This window comes from Ipomoea nil, unplaced genomic scaffold (genome assembly GCF_001879475.1).
Source record: "Ipomoea nil cultivar Tokyo-kokei standard unplaced genomic scaffold, Asagao_1.1 scaffold3394, whole genome shotgun sequence".
Taxonomy (NCBI): domain Eukaryota; kingdom Viridiplantae; phylum Streptophyta; class Magnoliopsida; order Solanales; family Convolvulaceae; genus Ipomoea; species Ipomoea nil.
In genome coordinates this window covers 140,974-156,935 of record NW_017619822.1, presented here as the reverse complement: position 1 = coordinate 156,935, position 15,962 = coordinate 140,974, and the positions used below count along the sequence as shown (strand labels likewise).

The following is a 15,962-nucleotide window of genomic DNA, read 5'->3' as shown; positions in this document are numbered from 1 at the left end:
TCTGTAAGACGGTTGATTACGACTGGATCACTCACATTAGAATATACGGAGTCCAAGAAGAATATTGCAGATCCTCTCACAAAGGACTAAATAGAAAGGTCGTCCACAATACATCGAAGGAAATGGGCTTAAAATCAACAAAGTCAAGCTTACATAAAGCAACTGAACATGAGATGTTCTAAGTTAGAGTCAAACATGAGATATATATATATATATATATATATATATATATATATATATATATATATATATATATATATATATATATATATATATATATATAATTCCGTGTCTGCCTATTAAAGTCTGAGCAATAGTGAAGTTCGCCTACGTGATTGCTAGTGCAAGCTGTCCATAGTAGGTCTGTGTAGCCTATCGAAAGCGTGTCAGGTTCTAATTGCACCGTTACCGGGCAAATAACGCTTTTAAGGTAGTGTTATTATAACACGACACAGATTTCTCTTCTACCATACACCCGTTGTGTCCGTGCTTCTTAAAAGGTTTCTCGCCCGTGCGTTGACGTTGCGAATATTCTCCAACATTAATTACCCCTTTAATTGAAAAATTCATTCCATAATAAGATAAAGATTTTTCATTCTATTATTCCTCATCATACATAATTAAACAGCAATATTGATAATTATTCGCATTCCATCCTACAACCAACCATGCAAAATTCTTTCACCAAAATCCATTACCATTATCATTACCAAGTATTTGATATCCATTCCGATTCTGATTTTCATGTGCGAACCAAAGACACCCTAAGTAGTAATTGTAAACTTGTCCCCTCCCCCAAAAAAAAAAAAAAAAAAAAGAAAGAGTAAAAGTAAGAGAAGAAAGGTAGAAATGGTATTGCTTTCCCAAAATAACCACAAACCACAACTAGAAATCAATTCAACCAATTCAATTTAAGCATTTACCCCTTGTTTTGATAGTTAGCATATACTCCGTAATTAGTTTTGAGCAGACAAAAGCTAGGGCTTCTAGTATAACTAGGGCATGAGCAATGGCCAGTTGACTACTTAGTCATAAAAAGTAATGATTCACAGTTCAGCCACCAGAGAATATAATCCCAATTTTCTTCAATAAGGTTGGTCTGAATGACCCACAAGCATTAAATCCTTTCCAATGTGCATAAACTGCCCATAGTTTAGCAAAACCAATGGCCTTATATTATGAAAGGAATTTAAGCAAAGTTTCTCATTATTAGGTTAAGACATAAAATAATTCCAAGTTGGCATGTAGAAATATATAGAGAAAAGGAAACTCACATGAAAGGAATTCTGGGGTGTAGAAGCAGCCAATCAGGGAAAATTAATGAAGTTATTAATTTACAATCTGACAATAATGTTTCCTTAGTTCAGTAGATTGTGCATGCACTTCCATTATACTTTGCATGGTACATGCCTAAAAGAAATATTTATCATTATTATGTGCATCATATCATTAAAATTATAAGTTATGCTCATTATAATACAGTAATAATGTACTTGAATGAAATGAAGGTTATTCGTTTACAAATTACAATTATGATGAACATACCCCAATCACATGGTTTATCAGGAACTGAACTTGGACATATTAGGCTATTACCTATTTCCAATGCACCAAATAATTTCTCTTTTCTTAATTTGCAACTACCATTTCTTCAAATCTAACTGAGTAAGAATATTCAACCAACTTGCTTATAGCTATATATATTGCATTTGGACTATGCATATTCATTCATTCATTCATTGCTAGAGAAAAGGTGATGGAGATACCTGTAATTGACTTCAGTAAGCTTGCTGGTGAGGAGAGACCTGAGACTATGGCTCTCCTCCATCATGCTTGTGAGAAATGGGGATTTTTTATGGTAAGCAATTGTGACTATTTTGTATTTAAGTTTAGTATTTGGTAAATACATCTTGTGGTTTGATGGCATAACTGTTACCATTCCAAATGGAAGGTCACAGGATCCCAATCAAGGATGTTAGCATAATCATGTTGAGCAAATAAATACTATAGATAGGGTTAGATTGTAGTTACCAAAAAAACAAAAATGTTTAGTGTTTGGTACATCTTCATTCCCTAATTCAAAGATTTTCATGAATGCAGGTGGAGAATCATGGAGTCGAGAAAGAGTTGATGGATAATGTGAAGCAAATGGTGACACAGCATTATGAAGAGAACTTGAAGACAAGCTTCTATAATTCAGAGATTGCTAAGAGTTTGGAGAAAAAAGAAAATACCAGCAAAGGTGACTGGGAAAGCACCTTTTTTCTTTGGCATCATCCAAATTCCAACGCCAATGCATTGAGAAGTCTCCCAAATGGCTTTTGGTAACTCCACCACCTGATTGGATACTGCTTCAATGCTAGAAAAATAAATAAATATAAAATTCACATCAGCTATTATTAAAATATTTCATCACTACTGAGAAAAACTCTGCATTATGGTCAATGTATCTTATCTAAAATGTATGTGCATATGCAGCAAAACAATGGACAAGTACATTGAACAACTGATCGCCCTAGCAGAAAATCTTGCTGAACTCATGTGTGATAACCTTGGTCTACAGAAGACTCACATTAAAGAAGCATTTTCGGGAAGCAAGGGTCCTTCTGTTGGAACGAAGGTGGCAGTATACCCTCAATGCCCTCACCCCGAACTAGTTAGAGGACTTCGAGAACACACTGATGCTGGTGGCATCATTCTCTTGCTCCAAGATGACCAAGTCCCTGGTCTTGAGTTCTTCAAAGACGGAAAATGGGTACAAATTCCACCCTCCAAAAACAACAGAATCTTTGTGAACACAGGAGACCAGATAGAAATACTAAGCAATGGAAGGTACAAGAGTGCTTTGCACCATGTCCTGGCTACAACTGAGGGAAATAGACTTTCTATTGCCACCTTCTATAATCCTGCTGCTGATGCCATAATTTCTCCAGCTGCAAAGCTCTTATATCCAAAACAAGTTCGCTTTCAGGATTATCTGAACCATTATGCCAAAACCAAGTTTACAGACAAGGGCCCCAGGTTTGAGTCCATGAAAAAAATTGTCAATGGGAATGAAAGAATCTGTGCCTGAAGGGGAAACTCATTACCATACTATTTGTACTTTTCATTTACTTGTGTGTTTTGCCTTTCAAGGCTGAGTATAAGAGATGCTAATGTATTACAAATATTCAATAAAATATACGTTTAATCATATGCAATTCAGATGTAGAAATGGAATTAATTCAGAAATTATATAGGAGTTTGTAAAGAAGAAAAACTATTTACCAGCATCAAGGAATATTCGCAGCCAAGATGATGAAGACTAGTTCAAACAACATAATAGGCAAATCTATTTCCAGATTCTATCCTGAGTGACTAAAGCTTGTAGTTAGAAATGTTTAGAAACTCATCATCACTCACAAGCTAGATAGCTTTGATAGTATAGATTTGGTTACAAGTGTACTTGTGTGTCGAACAGCATCAGTCAGTGCTAGTTTTTGTGACTTCAACAAAGGTGCACACTTGTTCACAAAACATAATAAGAAGTTGCAAAATTTCAAAGACTTTGAAAACTTTTCCGTGGACTTGCAAGACCAATGAACAAGTTGATCGACCGAGTCTTGAGTCAAATGGATATTATAATTCAAGATATTTTGCATCAAGACAAATAATGACTCTGTCCATACCAATTCTTTGCCAATCAAATATCGGTGACAAGGAAGGCAGAAAAACTTAGGTGCATCTTTCTGTTCACATAGAAGTCTCTGAACGAGGGCAGAAGCGTGGCCAGGGTGCAAGCATTCTTTCATAATCCTTGTAATGACATCACAAATGGGGTTGTTTATGCCTCCAACTTTTAGTATCAATGGAGACAACAGAGCATACTCAGCAGCCTTCTGATGAACCTTGCAGTATTCCACTATTGCTGTCATTAGCACCCGAGAAGCAGGTTCTAGGAGACTTAAAAGTTTGGGAAGAACAATTGAGCAAAGAACATAACTTGGCCAACCAAGCTCATCCTCCTCCCCATCCACCAGGTGAGAAATTAAAATTGAAGCAGTCTCATCATCTGCTTCCCATGGTTCAGTTATATGGAATAATGCCAAAGCATTCCCTCCCCTGCAAAGCTGTTGAACTTCCCTGGCTAATTCTATGGTTTTAACTGTAGATTCAAAGTTTAGTATCCTGACTTTCAGGCAAGCTGCCATTTTTTCAACTCCAGGGTCTAAAGAATAACCATCTTCAGAAAAACCTGCACCAACTTCTTCCATTCTTTCATCTAAATCTTCTTCTTTATTCTCTTCAACTCCAACCAACAAATCATCATTTTCACCATAACTACTGAGTTGCATTCCAGAAATGGGTTTGCTTAGTGACATAGGCAGCCAAGGAAGCACTAAATTATTCTTACTAGCTGCATCTTTAAGCCAATCCGGCAAAGACCCAAATTCATCCTCCATTTTCTCTTCTTCAGCATCCAAGTGTAAGCAAGAAACCCCCTCACATTTTGGTTCTGACACTACATCAAACAACTGCTGTGCAGCCCTCTGTACCCAAAAATCAAGCTCCTTTCCCTCGTTCAAGATCATCTCAGCAAGCTTACACAAGTCTCTTTTAAAAAACATCCTGCTATCATATAAAAGAAACGACAGTATGCGAGCTTGAACTGCATTGGGCAGCGTCCGTATCCACATAACCCTGGTCACAAACAAAAGAAAAAAGTGAATCTTGAAAGCACAGCATAAGAAAATATAACAAAGAAATTTCAAAAGAAAAATTACCTTTTCCTGTGGTTAGATGGGGGTGACGATGGAGAGGAAGGGTCTGTGAGATCGATGTCAATTGCCTTTGTGAGTAGTGAAATGAAAGAAGTTGTTGAAATGGATGAAGAGGCGGGATCGAAAGATTGTTGTAGCCAAAGAGAGGCGTCGGCTTCTGGGCATGTAGAGTTCAAGAAAATCTTGAATAGGGGAACCCAAAACTCCATTTTCATTCGCAGAGGTGGTGACTGAGGATCGATGGGAGTGCTTTCGGAGATCGATAAAGCGCGGGAAAATGTTGTGATAAATTGCACTGCGGTCCCTTGAACTTTACGAACTTAGAAATGTGTCGCAATTGTATCAATGCCGACAATGCGGAGTATATAAGTATGTTTACAAAATATAAGTCCACATGGGTAGCTCAACGGGTCATAGAGATGAAATTTGAAAGAATGACAGGATCAAGTCTTACCAGTTTCAGTGTGGGAGCAACCTCTCAAAGTGAGGGGACTCCTTGTGCGCAATGAGCAAATGTACCAGCTCCAGTGTAGGACCTTTAGGGTTGGGGTTCAACCTTTTTGGAAGAATGTTTACAAAATATAATAAAAGAAATATAATAAATGAATCAGTGATATAATAAAAGAAATATAATAAAAGAATCAGCGTTCGAGAATACATTTTAAATTGGATTCTAATATGGAATATTTTGGGAAGTGGATAAAACAAAGAAAAGCGGCTCTCAGGAAGTCGTGTTATTCATTTTTTAAATTGTGTAACACGGTTTCAAAAGAGTTGTGTTATGAAGATATGAAAGATGTCGAAGAAATATTCAATCTCAGCAAGCTCTTCAGCTGCCCAAACTCTCTAGGAATCGGACCGGTGAAAGAATTAGATGCCAAAATCATCTCCGAGAAAAAATGAGCTGAAGGAGTGGAAAAGAACCTCTAAATCTCCCAACAAGAGTTGATTTGAAGGTGGGTTGGTGTTTCGAAAAAAAATTGGCCAAGTTATGACTTTGGGTGATTTATTAATCTTTTTGGTTTGAGATAGTTTATTTTATTTTAGTTTAGAAATTAGTTGTTTTTTCTATAGATTTTTTAAATTTTTTGGTGACAAGAAAAACTCGGAATTTGATGCCGCACACTCTTTTCAAAAAGTTGAGCATAGGCATCCTCAAGCCTACCCATATATGCATCCAATTGGCTGATAAATCTATCAACTACCCTTGTGGTATTGTGGAGGATGTCTTAGTGAGGGTGGATAAGTTTCATCTTCCCAATTGATTTTGTTATTCTAGATATTGATCCTGGCGTAGAGGTGCTGCTCATTCTAGGGGGCCATTTTTTGCCACCACTTGGGCCCTCATTGGTGTTGGAGAAGGCAAACTAGTGATTCATGTCAGGGACTAATCCGTTAATTTTGACGTATCTAGATTGACAAAGTACCCCATGGAAGGGGACAATGAGTGTTTATATGTTGATGTTTTGCATAAGGATGCGGATTATTTTTTTAATTTGTCATGTGAGAAAAACATGTATTCTACGACTTGTAATTTTGAGTGCCCTATTGAGCATGATGATTCCCAAATAAACAAGGATTTGCATGAACTATTTGTTAACTAGAATTGTGTGGTTATTTTGATGCATGTGACAATTTGTGTGATACTACTTGTGTTGATAATGCATGTAAATGCTCTTGGTGAAGTTGAAGAGGAAATGATTTGCGGTGATAGGGTTGTTTTTTAAGAATATTGTGAAGAGAGATCAGAGGTGAGAGTGAAGGTGAGAAAAAGAATGAAGGTGAGAAAAAGAATGAGGGAGAGTTGAAACCTTTGCTCGAACAGTTGGAGTATGCATACTTGGGGGAGGATTCAACCAAACTGGTGGTGATTTTGGCAAGACTTAGTCTGGATCAAAAAGAAAAGTTGGCGGGAGTGTTGAGAGAGAAATGGGAAGCCGTGGTTGGAAGTTGACTAGTTTGAAGGGTATAAGTCCCACAATATGCACCCAGAAGATTTTGCTTGAAGAATGATCCAAACTGGTGGCACAATCGCAACGAATGCTAAATCTGAACACATATGAGGTTGTGAAAAATGAAGCTATCAAGCTTCTTGATGTGGGAATGATCTATTCCATTTCAGATAGTTCTTGGGTGAGTTCGGCACATGTGGTACCAAAGAAGGGGGGATCACGGTAGTAGAAAATGAAAAGCGTGAGTTAATACCCACAAGGAAGGTGACCGAGTGGAGAGTTTGCATTGACTACTAGAGGCTTAACGATGTAACTCACAAAGACCATTTTCCACTAGACCACTACTTTTTGTGGATCAGATGGTTGAGCAGGTGAGTAGTTATGGCTTCTATTGTTTCCTAGAAGGGATGAGCGACTGATTTCAAATCCCAGTAGCCTTTGTAACACCCCAAAATTTTAACTTATTATACTTTCTTTTATTAATATTAACATACATCCTGAACTTACCATAAATAAAACTTACCAAAAATAGATTTTTGACATTCATTTCTTCTAAGTTCGATAAAAACAAATCATAGTTCAATACCTCAAATTCATCTAGGTGTTACCGCCACATCTAACCTACAAAAGACTAAATGTAAGGCTAGTCTAACTTTATTCAACAATAAAGAAAAATTTAAAAATTAATAAAAACAAAGTCTTAGAGAAAATCACAACATCCCTTTTATTTCAAAACTTTTCCAATCGGGAAACTGTCGGTATTACTTTATTGATTCTCTTCATCAAACACACTTGTTCAATCCATGCTTTCATCAATCCCTGCTAAATTTAACAAGGAACTTATAACAAAACAACGAGGATTAGCAAAACATGCTAAGTAAGAGTTTACTTGCCCGAAAACAAAAGTTAAAATATAATAAGGTACATTTACTTTCAAAAATAATTTTCTTTCAAATTTACTCACAAAACTTTCTTCACTTCTCCATGAACCAATCACCATATCAATATGTACCTTTAAAGATTTAAATTCATTCCAATGTAACATAGACATATTATGGAAAAACACAAATCACATAAATGGGCAGGGTCCTTTATACTTAGGCGCTAGTGAACAGCATCACGCTGAACACTCCACAAAATCCCATTTCTAGTGGAATCTGGACCTAGTCTTGCTAATGTAGTCAACTGCGGACATGTCACCTTGATGAAGTGTTTGTAACTGTTCGAGAAGGTTCAGGTCACGAGAGCGAGAAAACGATGCAAGTGCGCTAACGATGGCAGTTCAGACAGCCCGGCTGGTACGGTGTCCAATGGTGAGCAGCACAACTTCATTAGAAAACGACGATATTAACATAGATAAAAGGGCTTGATCTTTCCGAATCCATGCAAGGTGCGCAGGGTTGGGCTGTGTTGCTGTCGCATCGTCTCTGTCATCGGAGAGAGAGGCCGGCGGATACGGATTTGTTTTGTCAACGAATCCAAGAAGATCATGACCATCAAGAAACGGGACAACCTGAGCTCTCTAAAATAGGTAGTTCTTGTAAGTCAATTTAATGCTAATGAAGTTCCGCCAGTCATTGGAAAGAAACTCTAGCTTAACTAATACCAGATGAGAACTAATAGAGTTGTATTGAATGAATGTGATTACAATTGTACAGATTACAGGTATTTATAAGGAGTGAGTCGGAGACTGAGATAGGGAATCATAACCTAACTCAAATACATAGAGTCCTAATAAACAATGCAAATCAATTGAAAAAGAAATCAAAATAGGAAAGCAATTAAATTTTACCAATTAGAATGTAAAATGTTGTCTTCTTCTACAATGGATCTTGAATGGAAGGTTGTCAAGCTTCTTCTCCAAGATCTTCAAGCTATGTGACTCTGGAACCCTAAATTCTAGAGAGAGAAAGTTTGTAATATGAAAATTATCTATATCAAATGAAAATGTATCCAAAAATCCCCTTCCTAATTCTAATCCAAGCCCTTAAATAGTATTTCCTTCCATTAAACTTCAAAGTTACCGAGTTGTCCCGTCCATGCATCCGATCCACGTGCGTGGATCGATCACTTAAGCTGTCTTCGGCTCGTTCCACACACGTCGGTCGGGTGCGTGGAAGTTTTTGTTTCCCTTCCATGCACCATCCCATGTGCGTGGCTGGTCGCCTGGAACTTTCAGTTCCACTTCCACGCATGCCTCCATGTGCGTTACTAGTCCCAGCCTGGCTCCGATTTTGCCCTTTTCTTGTGATGTTCCGTTTCATGCTCATATGCCTCCTTTTCAAGCAAAACCTTCATAAATCATAGAAACACGAAGTAGAGTGGTGTTTTGAAGCACATTAGCAAATACAAGCATAAACAACCATAAATCCTGGACAAAGCTAAGGATATCAAATGAGTATAAAATACCCCTTAGACCCTAAAAGATGTGTGTCCTTAGCACTTATCAATAAGCTCTACCTGCGCTCCTACAATAGCACGTTATTGAAATGTTTATACCTGGATGAATCTGAGCTAATGATGAAAGAAGTACACAAAGGGGTGCGCTCCGCGCACCAGGGGGCGTACACCATCGCGTGACGCATCATGCTGCAAGGGTTCTTTTGGCCCAAAATGTGGAAGGATTTCACTGAAAATGAAAGACGGTGTCTTAAGTGCCAAGAATTCCAAGTATTACCGGGCCGACCTGTAACCAACTACACCCTGGTGAGTACCGCAATTCCTTTTTTAAGATGGGGAATTGACCTGGTAGGGGCCCTTCCCACAGGATCCGGAAGCAAAAAATACATCATTGTGGACGTCGACTATTTCACTAAATGGGTGGAGGCCGAGCCCCTAGCAAACATCACCGTAGTCAAGTGCAAAGAAAAAAAAATATTTTGCGTCGCTTCGGTGTCCCCCTCCAGGTAATCACATATAATGGTCGTCAGTTTGAAGTGATGATTGTAGAAAGCGGTGGATGGAAAGAAGGTTGGGAATGAAGATTCCTGGGATGTCGTTCTCAAAGTATAGACAATTTGGAATTGACTATTGTGTTGTCAAGCTCAAACACACGTTTGCAATGGGAAACTAATTGAGAGCATTCTATGGGGGAGAGAATGCAAGTAAGCAAAGAATTGAAGTTAGTAAGGTGGAGTTAGGTGAATTGGATGACTATCAACTAGTGGTATATAGCCTATGTGAGATGACTTCCAATACCGCTCACCTCTCGGTTTACTAGGCATTTCCTTGGTATGAAGCACCTTTAAGTGACCATGGTCCTAAGGAGCATTTCATCAAACATCGTGTCTACATCTCATTCCCAACTTAGGCCCCTCAGATCTTAAAGAAGCGAAATGCAAGAAAGATGAGCTTAGGATTAAACTGCAATCTCTTGTTAGCTTAATCCTTCTCAAACCTACATGTATGTGGTGCACTCACATACAATGATGAGTCCATACAAGGTCCTCTTACAACAAGGCAACAACACATATAAGCATAAATTCATAGATCAATACACATTCACACAAGAGAATAGGATCCAATTCATAAGGGATTCTATCCAAGCATAGCTAAGTAACATTGCAATATGAAATCAATCAACAATTAAATAATGAAAGCTATAAGAAAATACCAAATTAGATTGCAATAGTTGATTACTTCTACAATTGCTTCTTGAATTGAAGGTTGTCAAGCTTCTTCTCCAAGAGTCTTCAATAATGAGATTGGCTAGAGATGACCTAGAATCTAGAGAGAGAAAGTCTAATCTACCTAACTCTAATTGGAAGAATGAAAATGAAAGAATAGATTCAAAGTTAGATTGTAATTGTTAGCTTCACAATCCCACCACAAGCCCTTGTTTATATCTTGAAATTTCCGCGCTGAACCAATCCACGCACGTCCCACGCGTGAGACGGATGTATGGGACTTTCTGCTCCCAATCCACGCACGACCCACGTGCGTGGGATGGATGCATGGGACGCTCTGATGGGAATTAGCCATTTTTGTCTTCATCAACGTTGTAACCCTTGAAGTTGTCGTTCCATAGCCACATAAATCACTTCATTTGGACACTTCTAGCTCAATATATGCCCAAGTTACCGAACTGTCACCGGAATGCCCTATAAATGACAATGTTTTGCTCATTTATACAAAGGCAACCACAATTAGTCTTTGCTCCTATTTTTTTTTTCAAAGTAAGCTATTCTAAACATGTAATAGGGTCAAAGGACTCCAATTATAGCACAATATGCCTCACAAAATGTAGCATCTTTGGCACTTATCATGAAGCAAGGGAGTTCTCAGAGTTCTTAGTAGGGTGGGGTATCAAGCATAGCCTAGTAGTGGTCTTTTACCCTCAAGCGAACGGACAAGTGGAAAACGCGAACAGAACCATCCTTGATGCTCATTGGTGGAGCTTGGGTGGAAAAACTTGACAGCATTCTTTGGGCCTATCGCACAACACCAAGGAGAGCCACCGGAGAGACTCCATTTGTACTCGCTTATAGATTTGACCGGTGGAGGTGGTCATACCTATTAGGAGGGTGGAGGAGTATGAGTCAGGGCAGAATGAACTCCAACAAAGGGTAAATATGAATATCTTGGATGAAAAGAGAGAAACAACATTTTGTAAAATGGAGAACTATAATCGTCAGTAGGGGTGGAAATAGGCCGAGCCGAGCCGAGCTTTGAAAAATTAGGCCGAGCCGAGCTTTGGAAAAATAGGCCGAGCCGAGCCGAGCTTTAGAAATGTACCTAATGCAAAACTAATACATAATTACATAAGTATATCACCACAATGCAAACATAACAGTATTAAAATAAAAAATAAAATAAAACAAGTCACGACTTCAGCATACTCGTTAACTTGTTTAGAAATAAATTCAATTGTATTATTGTTTGTTATCCTATATAACAATTAACAATCAACTCACATAATTAAGTAGTGACATTTCATTAAATATTATGATAGTTAGAACAGTTAATAAAAAAAATTACACAATAAAAACACTTATAGCAGGATTAACATCAATGTTTATAGTTGAATCAAAATTTAGAATGAGATTTTGGGGGTGAAGGGATAGAGTTTGGTAATTATATATACTTGGGGTTATATTGTAAATATACAAATATTAGGTATCATATATATATATATATATATATATATATATATATATATATATATATATATATATATATATATATATATATATATATACACACACACACACACACATATACATCTACTATACTAATAAGAGCCTAAGAGAGTTAGGCCTATAATGGGTAGAAAAATGGCGGTCAAATTTTTTAATCAAATGAATGGCTCAGATTGATCAAATTTTTATTTTTCTTTGAGATTTACTAATTTATCCTTAATGAATATGATTATCCGTTAACTTTTCCGTTAAATATTATCTTTTCCGTTAATCTCTGTTAGTTCACTGTTAACTTACTCATTGATTTCAATAAGAAAGGTCTTAAGTTCGAACCACATCCCAATCAAAATTGACATAATTAGTACTCTGTTTTACTCTTATTAAATAAAAAAATAATAATTTAGTAGCTACAACAAAAAATAATACATATGTATTTCTTTAATTTAGAATTATGTGTCTAGAATGTCTTTATTCAAAAAATATTATTCATTATCAATAAATTAAATAAGTGAAATAATTTCATTAGTTATATTGTCTTTATTTTTCTCAAATATAAAAATTCTTTACATTCAAAATTCAAATTCATCAATTGATTATATTCGCTACATTATCCTATAATGTCTTTATTAAAAAAAATTATTCATTATCAATAAATTAATTAAGAGAAATAATTTCATTAGTTATATTGTCTTTATTTTTCTCCAATGTAATAATTCTTTACATTCAAATTCATCAATTGATTATATTCATTACATTGTCTATTATCGTTTTTGTGCACTATTTTTTAATTAAATATCAAAGTTATAATATAAAATAATGATATATATTTATTTACCAAGTATTTTATTAAAACCATGAAAAAATTTAAATTAATAAAGCCAATTATATTAACTACTTGAGTGATTTGTTGACAAAGAGAGCATTCAAATCACACAACAAATTGAAGTGAGAAACTACCTCTCAATGTCCTTGTTTGACAATCAGCAATTAGCGGATTATATTAACGAATTTGACAAGCGAATTATATCAATGGTTGGTAAAAAGATATTTGAAAAAATTAACTGTTTAAATTAACATTTAAAATGACCTAAGGGTATAATAATAATAATAATAATAATAATAATAATAATAATAATAATAATAATAATAATAATAATAATAATAATAATAATAATTGTTTTAATAATAATTTTTAAAAAATATATATATATAGATGTGTTTTGGGGAAATCATTTTCAAAAACGTTAAGTGAAAATATTGTAAATTGCAATGTTTGTATTTTCAGTGGTTTGGAAGAAATTGTTGCTTTAAACTGTTGAATAACCAAAACACTTTCTTTAGCATTTTGATCTTTGGGTTACATCATATTTACCAATCGTCCAATATCTTTTTGTTACATTATAATTAAAATTTTTAAATTTTTACTACATCTAAATTCCTTAAATTAGGAATTTCTTTATCCATAATAATTTATGCAATAATAATGGTTGAACTAAATGAACACTGAGCAAAACACCTAAAGGACTGGTACCGTTGATTCATTCATTGATCTTGTATATATTTGCATTCATTAAATATATTAGAACCCTTTGCAACAAAAATACTTGGTTACTATTTAAAAAAAAAAAATTAGTACCAATTATAATGAATCTCATATATATATTCATATTTTATAAATTACATATTTAAATAAACAAATTAGACATTAAATTACTTATGTTGAACTTCTCATATATAATCTTGTATTTATATACTTTCAAATATTTATTTAATTATAAACATTGGGTAGAAAAAATGACCGTCAAATTATTAAATCAAATGAATAGTTTAGATTGTTCAGATTTTAATTTTTCCGTGAGATTTCCTAATTTATCCTTAATTATATGATTATCCGATCCGTTAACTTTTCCATTAAGTACCGTTAATTCACCGTTAGTCTAATTCTAATATTAAAGTCTAATATAAAATTATAACTACAACATTAATCTAATTCTAATATTAAAGTTTTAGAACTCTAACCACAAAACCTACCGCCGGAATCTTCTCAAACAATATTAGTATATATTTAATATTTTATGCTTTAATTTTTATTTACTCTCCCTTATGTCCCGTATTTGGTTTCAACCATACCCATGCATACAATTATTTTATTGACAATTATAATCAATCTTGACTATATTATTTTGCATTTGTAAACTTAGAATTACCAATTTAAATACACAAATTCAAAATTCAATTATCTATGCATGAACCATTCTAATATAATCTTGCCTTGATATACTTTAAAATACTTATTTAAGAAAAACATTGGGCATTATCGCAATGCGCGTAAAAAACTAGTATACATATACATATACATATACATATATATATATATATATATATATATATATATATATATATATATATATATATATATACATATATATATACATATAATATATATATATATATATATATATATACATATAATATATATATCTATATATATATATATATATATGTATATATATATATATATATATATATATATATATATATATATATATATATGCTAGGCCTAAAGGCCGAGCCTGGTATATATAGGCCTGGCCTGTTTAGTTTAATAGGTTTTGAAATTGACTCAAGCCTGACCTTTTTACTAAACGAGCTAGGCCTAACTAGGCTTTAATTAAACTAGGACATAGGCCCCTACAAGGGGCCTGGCCTATTCCCACCCTAGTCGTCAGCTAAAATCCTATCATGACGCGAGGGAGTCACTATAGTAATAGTGTGCAGAGAAATGGTCGAATCAATAGAGAATTGATAGTATATATGCAATTTATAATCTTGAAATTAATTAACTCGATGATTCAAAGTACTAAAAACAATTGCCAATAATAAGAAAATGCAAAACAATTAAGATTAAAGTTAAGCAAATGGATAAGTGAATTAAAAGTTAAGAAAATTAAAAAGTAATTTACCAAATATTACTAAATAATCAGAATTGGGAAAAAAAACTAAAGACATGAACTCAATATCACTATTGATTTTGCACTATCTAATACTACCAATCAAAAATATTAACCCTTAAAATCAAATTAAATAAAACTTAGCAAATTAATAGCAAATAAAATAAAGCTTAATAACAATTTGATACTAAAATCAATTAGCAGATTTAATAAAACTTAAGAAAACAACCATTAAAAGCACTTCGAATAAAACTAAGCATTCTAGGACTTAGTGTCCACAAAGCAATTCATTTTACAAAATGGGAATTGAAGAATAATAACAGGCACTGCAATTTGAAGAAAAAAAGAAGCAAAAAGCAGGAAGTATGCTGCGGCTTTAGAATTAATCTACTGCTAAGAAGAGGGTGCTGTCGATCGAAAAATCTCTAAGCTCGCCACCGGACTTGTTGCCGCCCGGACCTTCGTGAACAGAACAACGCCGGCACCTGGACCAGAATTCAGAATCTCCGATAGAATTTTGGTGGAGTTAATACCATATGAGGTCCTTCGAGTATAGTGGTTTTGTCACGTTTAGTCCTAAATTTTCAAATTGACCATCTGTGGTCCTTCAACTTTCAAATTTAACCATTCGTGGTCTAAGTTAACCACCCATGGTCCTTCAAGTTTCAAAATTTAACCAGCCATGGTCCTCTTGAAAGGACCATAACTGGTTAAATTTTGAAACTTGAAGGACCATGAGTGGTTAACTTGGACCGCGAATGGTTAAATTTGAAAGTTGAAGAATCACAGATGGTCAATTTGAAAATTTAAGACTAAACATGGCAAAACCACTATACTCGGAGGACCTCAGGTGGTATTAACTCAATTTTGGTGAGAATGGTGATGGAGAGACGACCGGAAACCTCCACGAACCACCAGAAATCTCCGGGGTGAATATGATGATCAAGAAGATGAATCTTGACCTTCTTTTATACAATTCCGACCCAACCGTTTTCCAAATTATGAGTTTCTCCATGGCCGAAGAAAAGTTCTGCAAGTCGCCTCCATAACCGAAGAAAGCTCTTAGATCTCTTTTTTTCTCGTTCGGTTGATACGAGCGATTGGCTGGCATAATGATAATGATAATGATAATAATAATAATAATAATAATAATAATAATAA

At 34.8% G+C, this 15,962-nt stretch overlaps 2 protein-coding genes across 3 annotated transcripts; one reads left to right on the top strand and one right to left on the bottom strand.

Moving 5' to 3' along the window:
* The first annotated feature begins 1,668 nt into the window (after positions 1-1,668).
* On the top strand, positions 1,669-3,195 carry LOC109171074 (1-aminocyclopropane-1-carboxylate oxidase 1-like). Its single transcript, XM_019320206.1, has 3 exons — positions 1,669-1,858; positions 2,101-2,324; positions 2,479-3,195. Exons 1-3 carry the CDS (start codon positions 1,757-1,759, stop codon positions 3,071-3,073), a joined length of 921 nt encoding a protein of 306 aa, XP_019175751.1. The 5' UTR covers positions 1,669-1,756; the 3' UTR covers positions 3,074-3,195.
* Positions 2,284-5,114, bottom strand: LOC109171073. 2 transcript variants are annotated; one of them, XM_019320205.1, is made up of 3 exons: positions 4,764-5,113; positions 3,669-4,680; positions 2,284-2,359 (listed from the first exon to the last, which is right to left on the bottom strand). In XM_019320205.1, the coding sequence occupies exons 1-3, from the start codon at positions 4,973-4,975 to the stop codon at positions 2,354-2,356; spliced, it is 1,230 nt and encodes a 409-aa protein (XP_019175750.1). In that variant the 5' UTR covers positions 4,976-5,113; the 3' UTR covers positions 2,284-2,353. The 2 variants fall into 2 exon arrangements, with proteins under 2 accessions (XP_019175750.1, XP_019175749.1); XM_019320204.1 differs by lacking the exon at positions 2,284-2,359 and having other exon boundaries at positions 3,203-4,680; positions 4,764-5,114.
* Positions 5,115-15,962: the final 10,848 nt, after the last annotated feature.

Coding starts and splice junctions, on each gene's coding strand:
- LOC109171074 (XM_019320206.1), top strand. CDS start 1,757: ATGGAGATACCTGTAATTGACTTCAGTAAGCTTGCTGGTGAGGAGAGA. Junction 1,859..2,100: donor AGAAATGGGGATTTTTTATG/GTAAGCAATTGT, acceptor TCATGAATGCAG/GTGGAGAATCATGGAGTCGA. Junction 2,325..2,478: donor AGTCTCCCAAATGGCTTTTG/GTAACTCCACCA, acceptor GTGCATATGCAG/CAAAACAATGGACAAGTACA.
- LOC109171073 (XM_019320204.1), bottom strand. CDS start 4,975: ATGAAAATGGAGTTTTGGGTTCCCCTATTCAAGATTTTCTTGAACTCT. Junction 4,681..4,763: donor CCATCTAACCACAGGAAAAG/GTAATTTTTCTT, acceptor GTTTGTGACCAG/GGTTATGTGGATACGGACGC.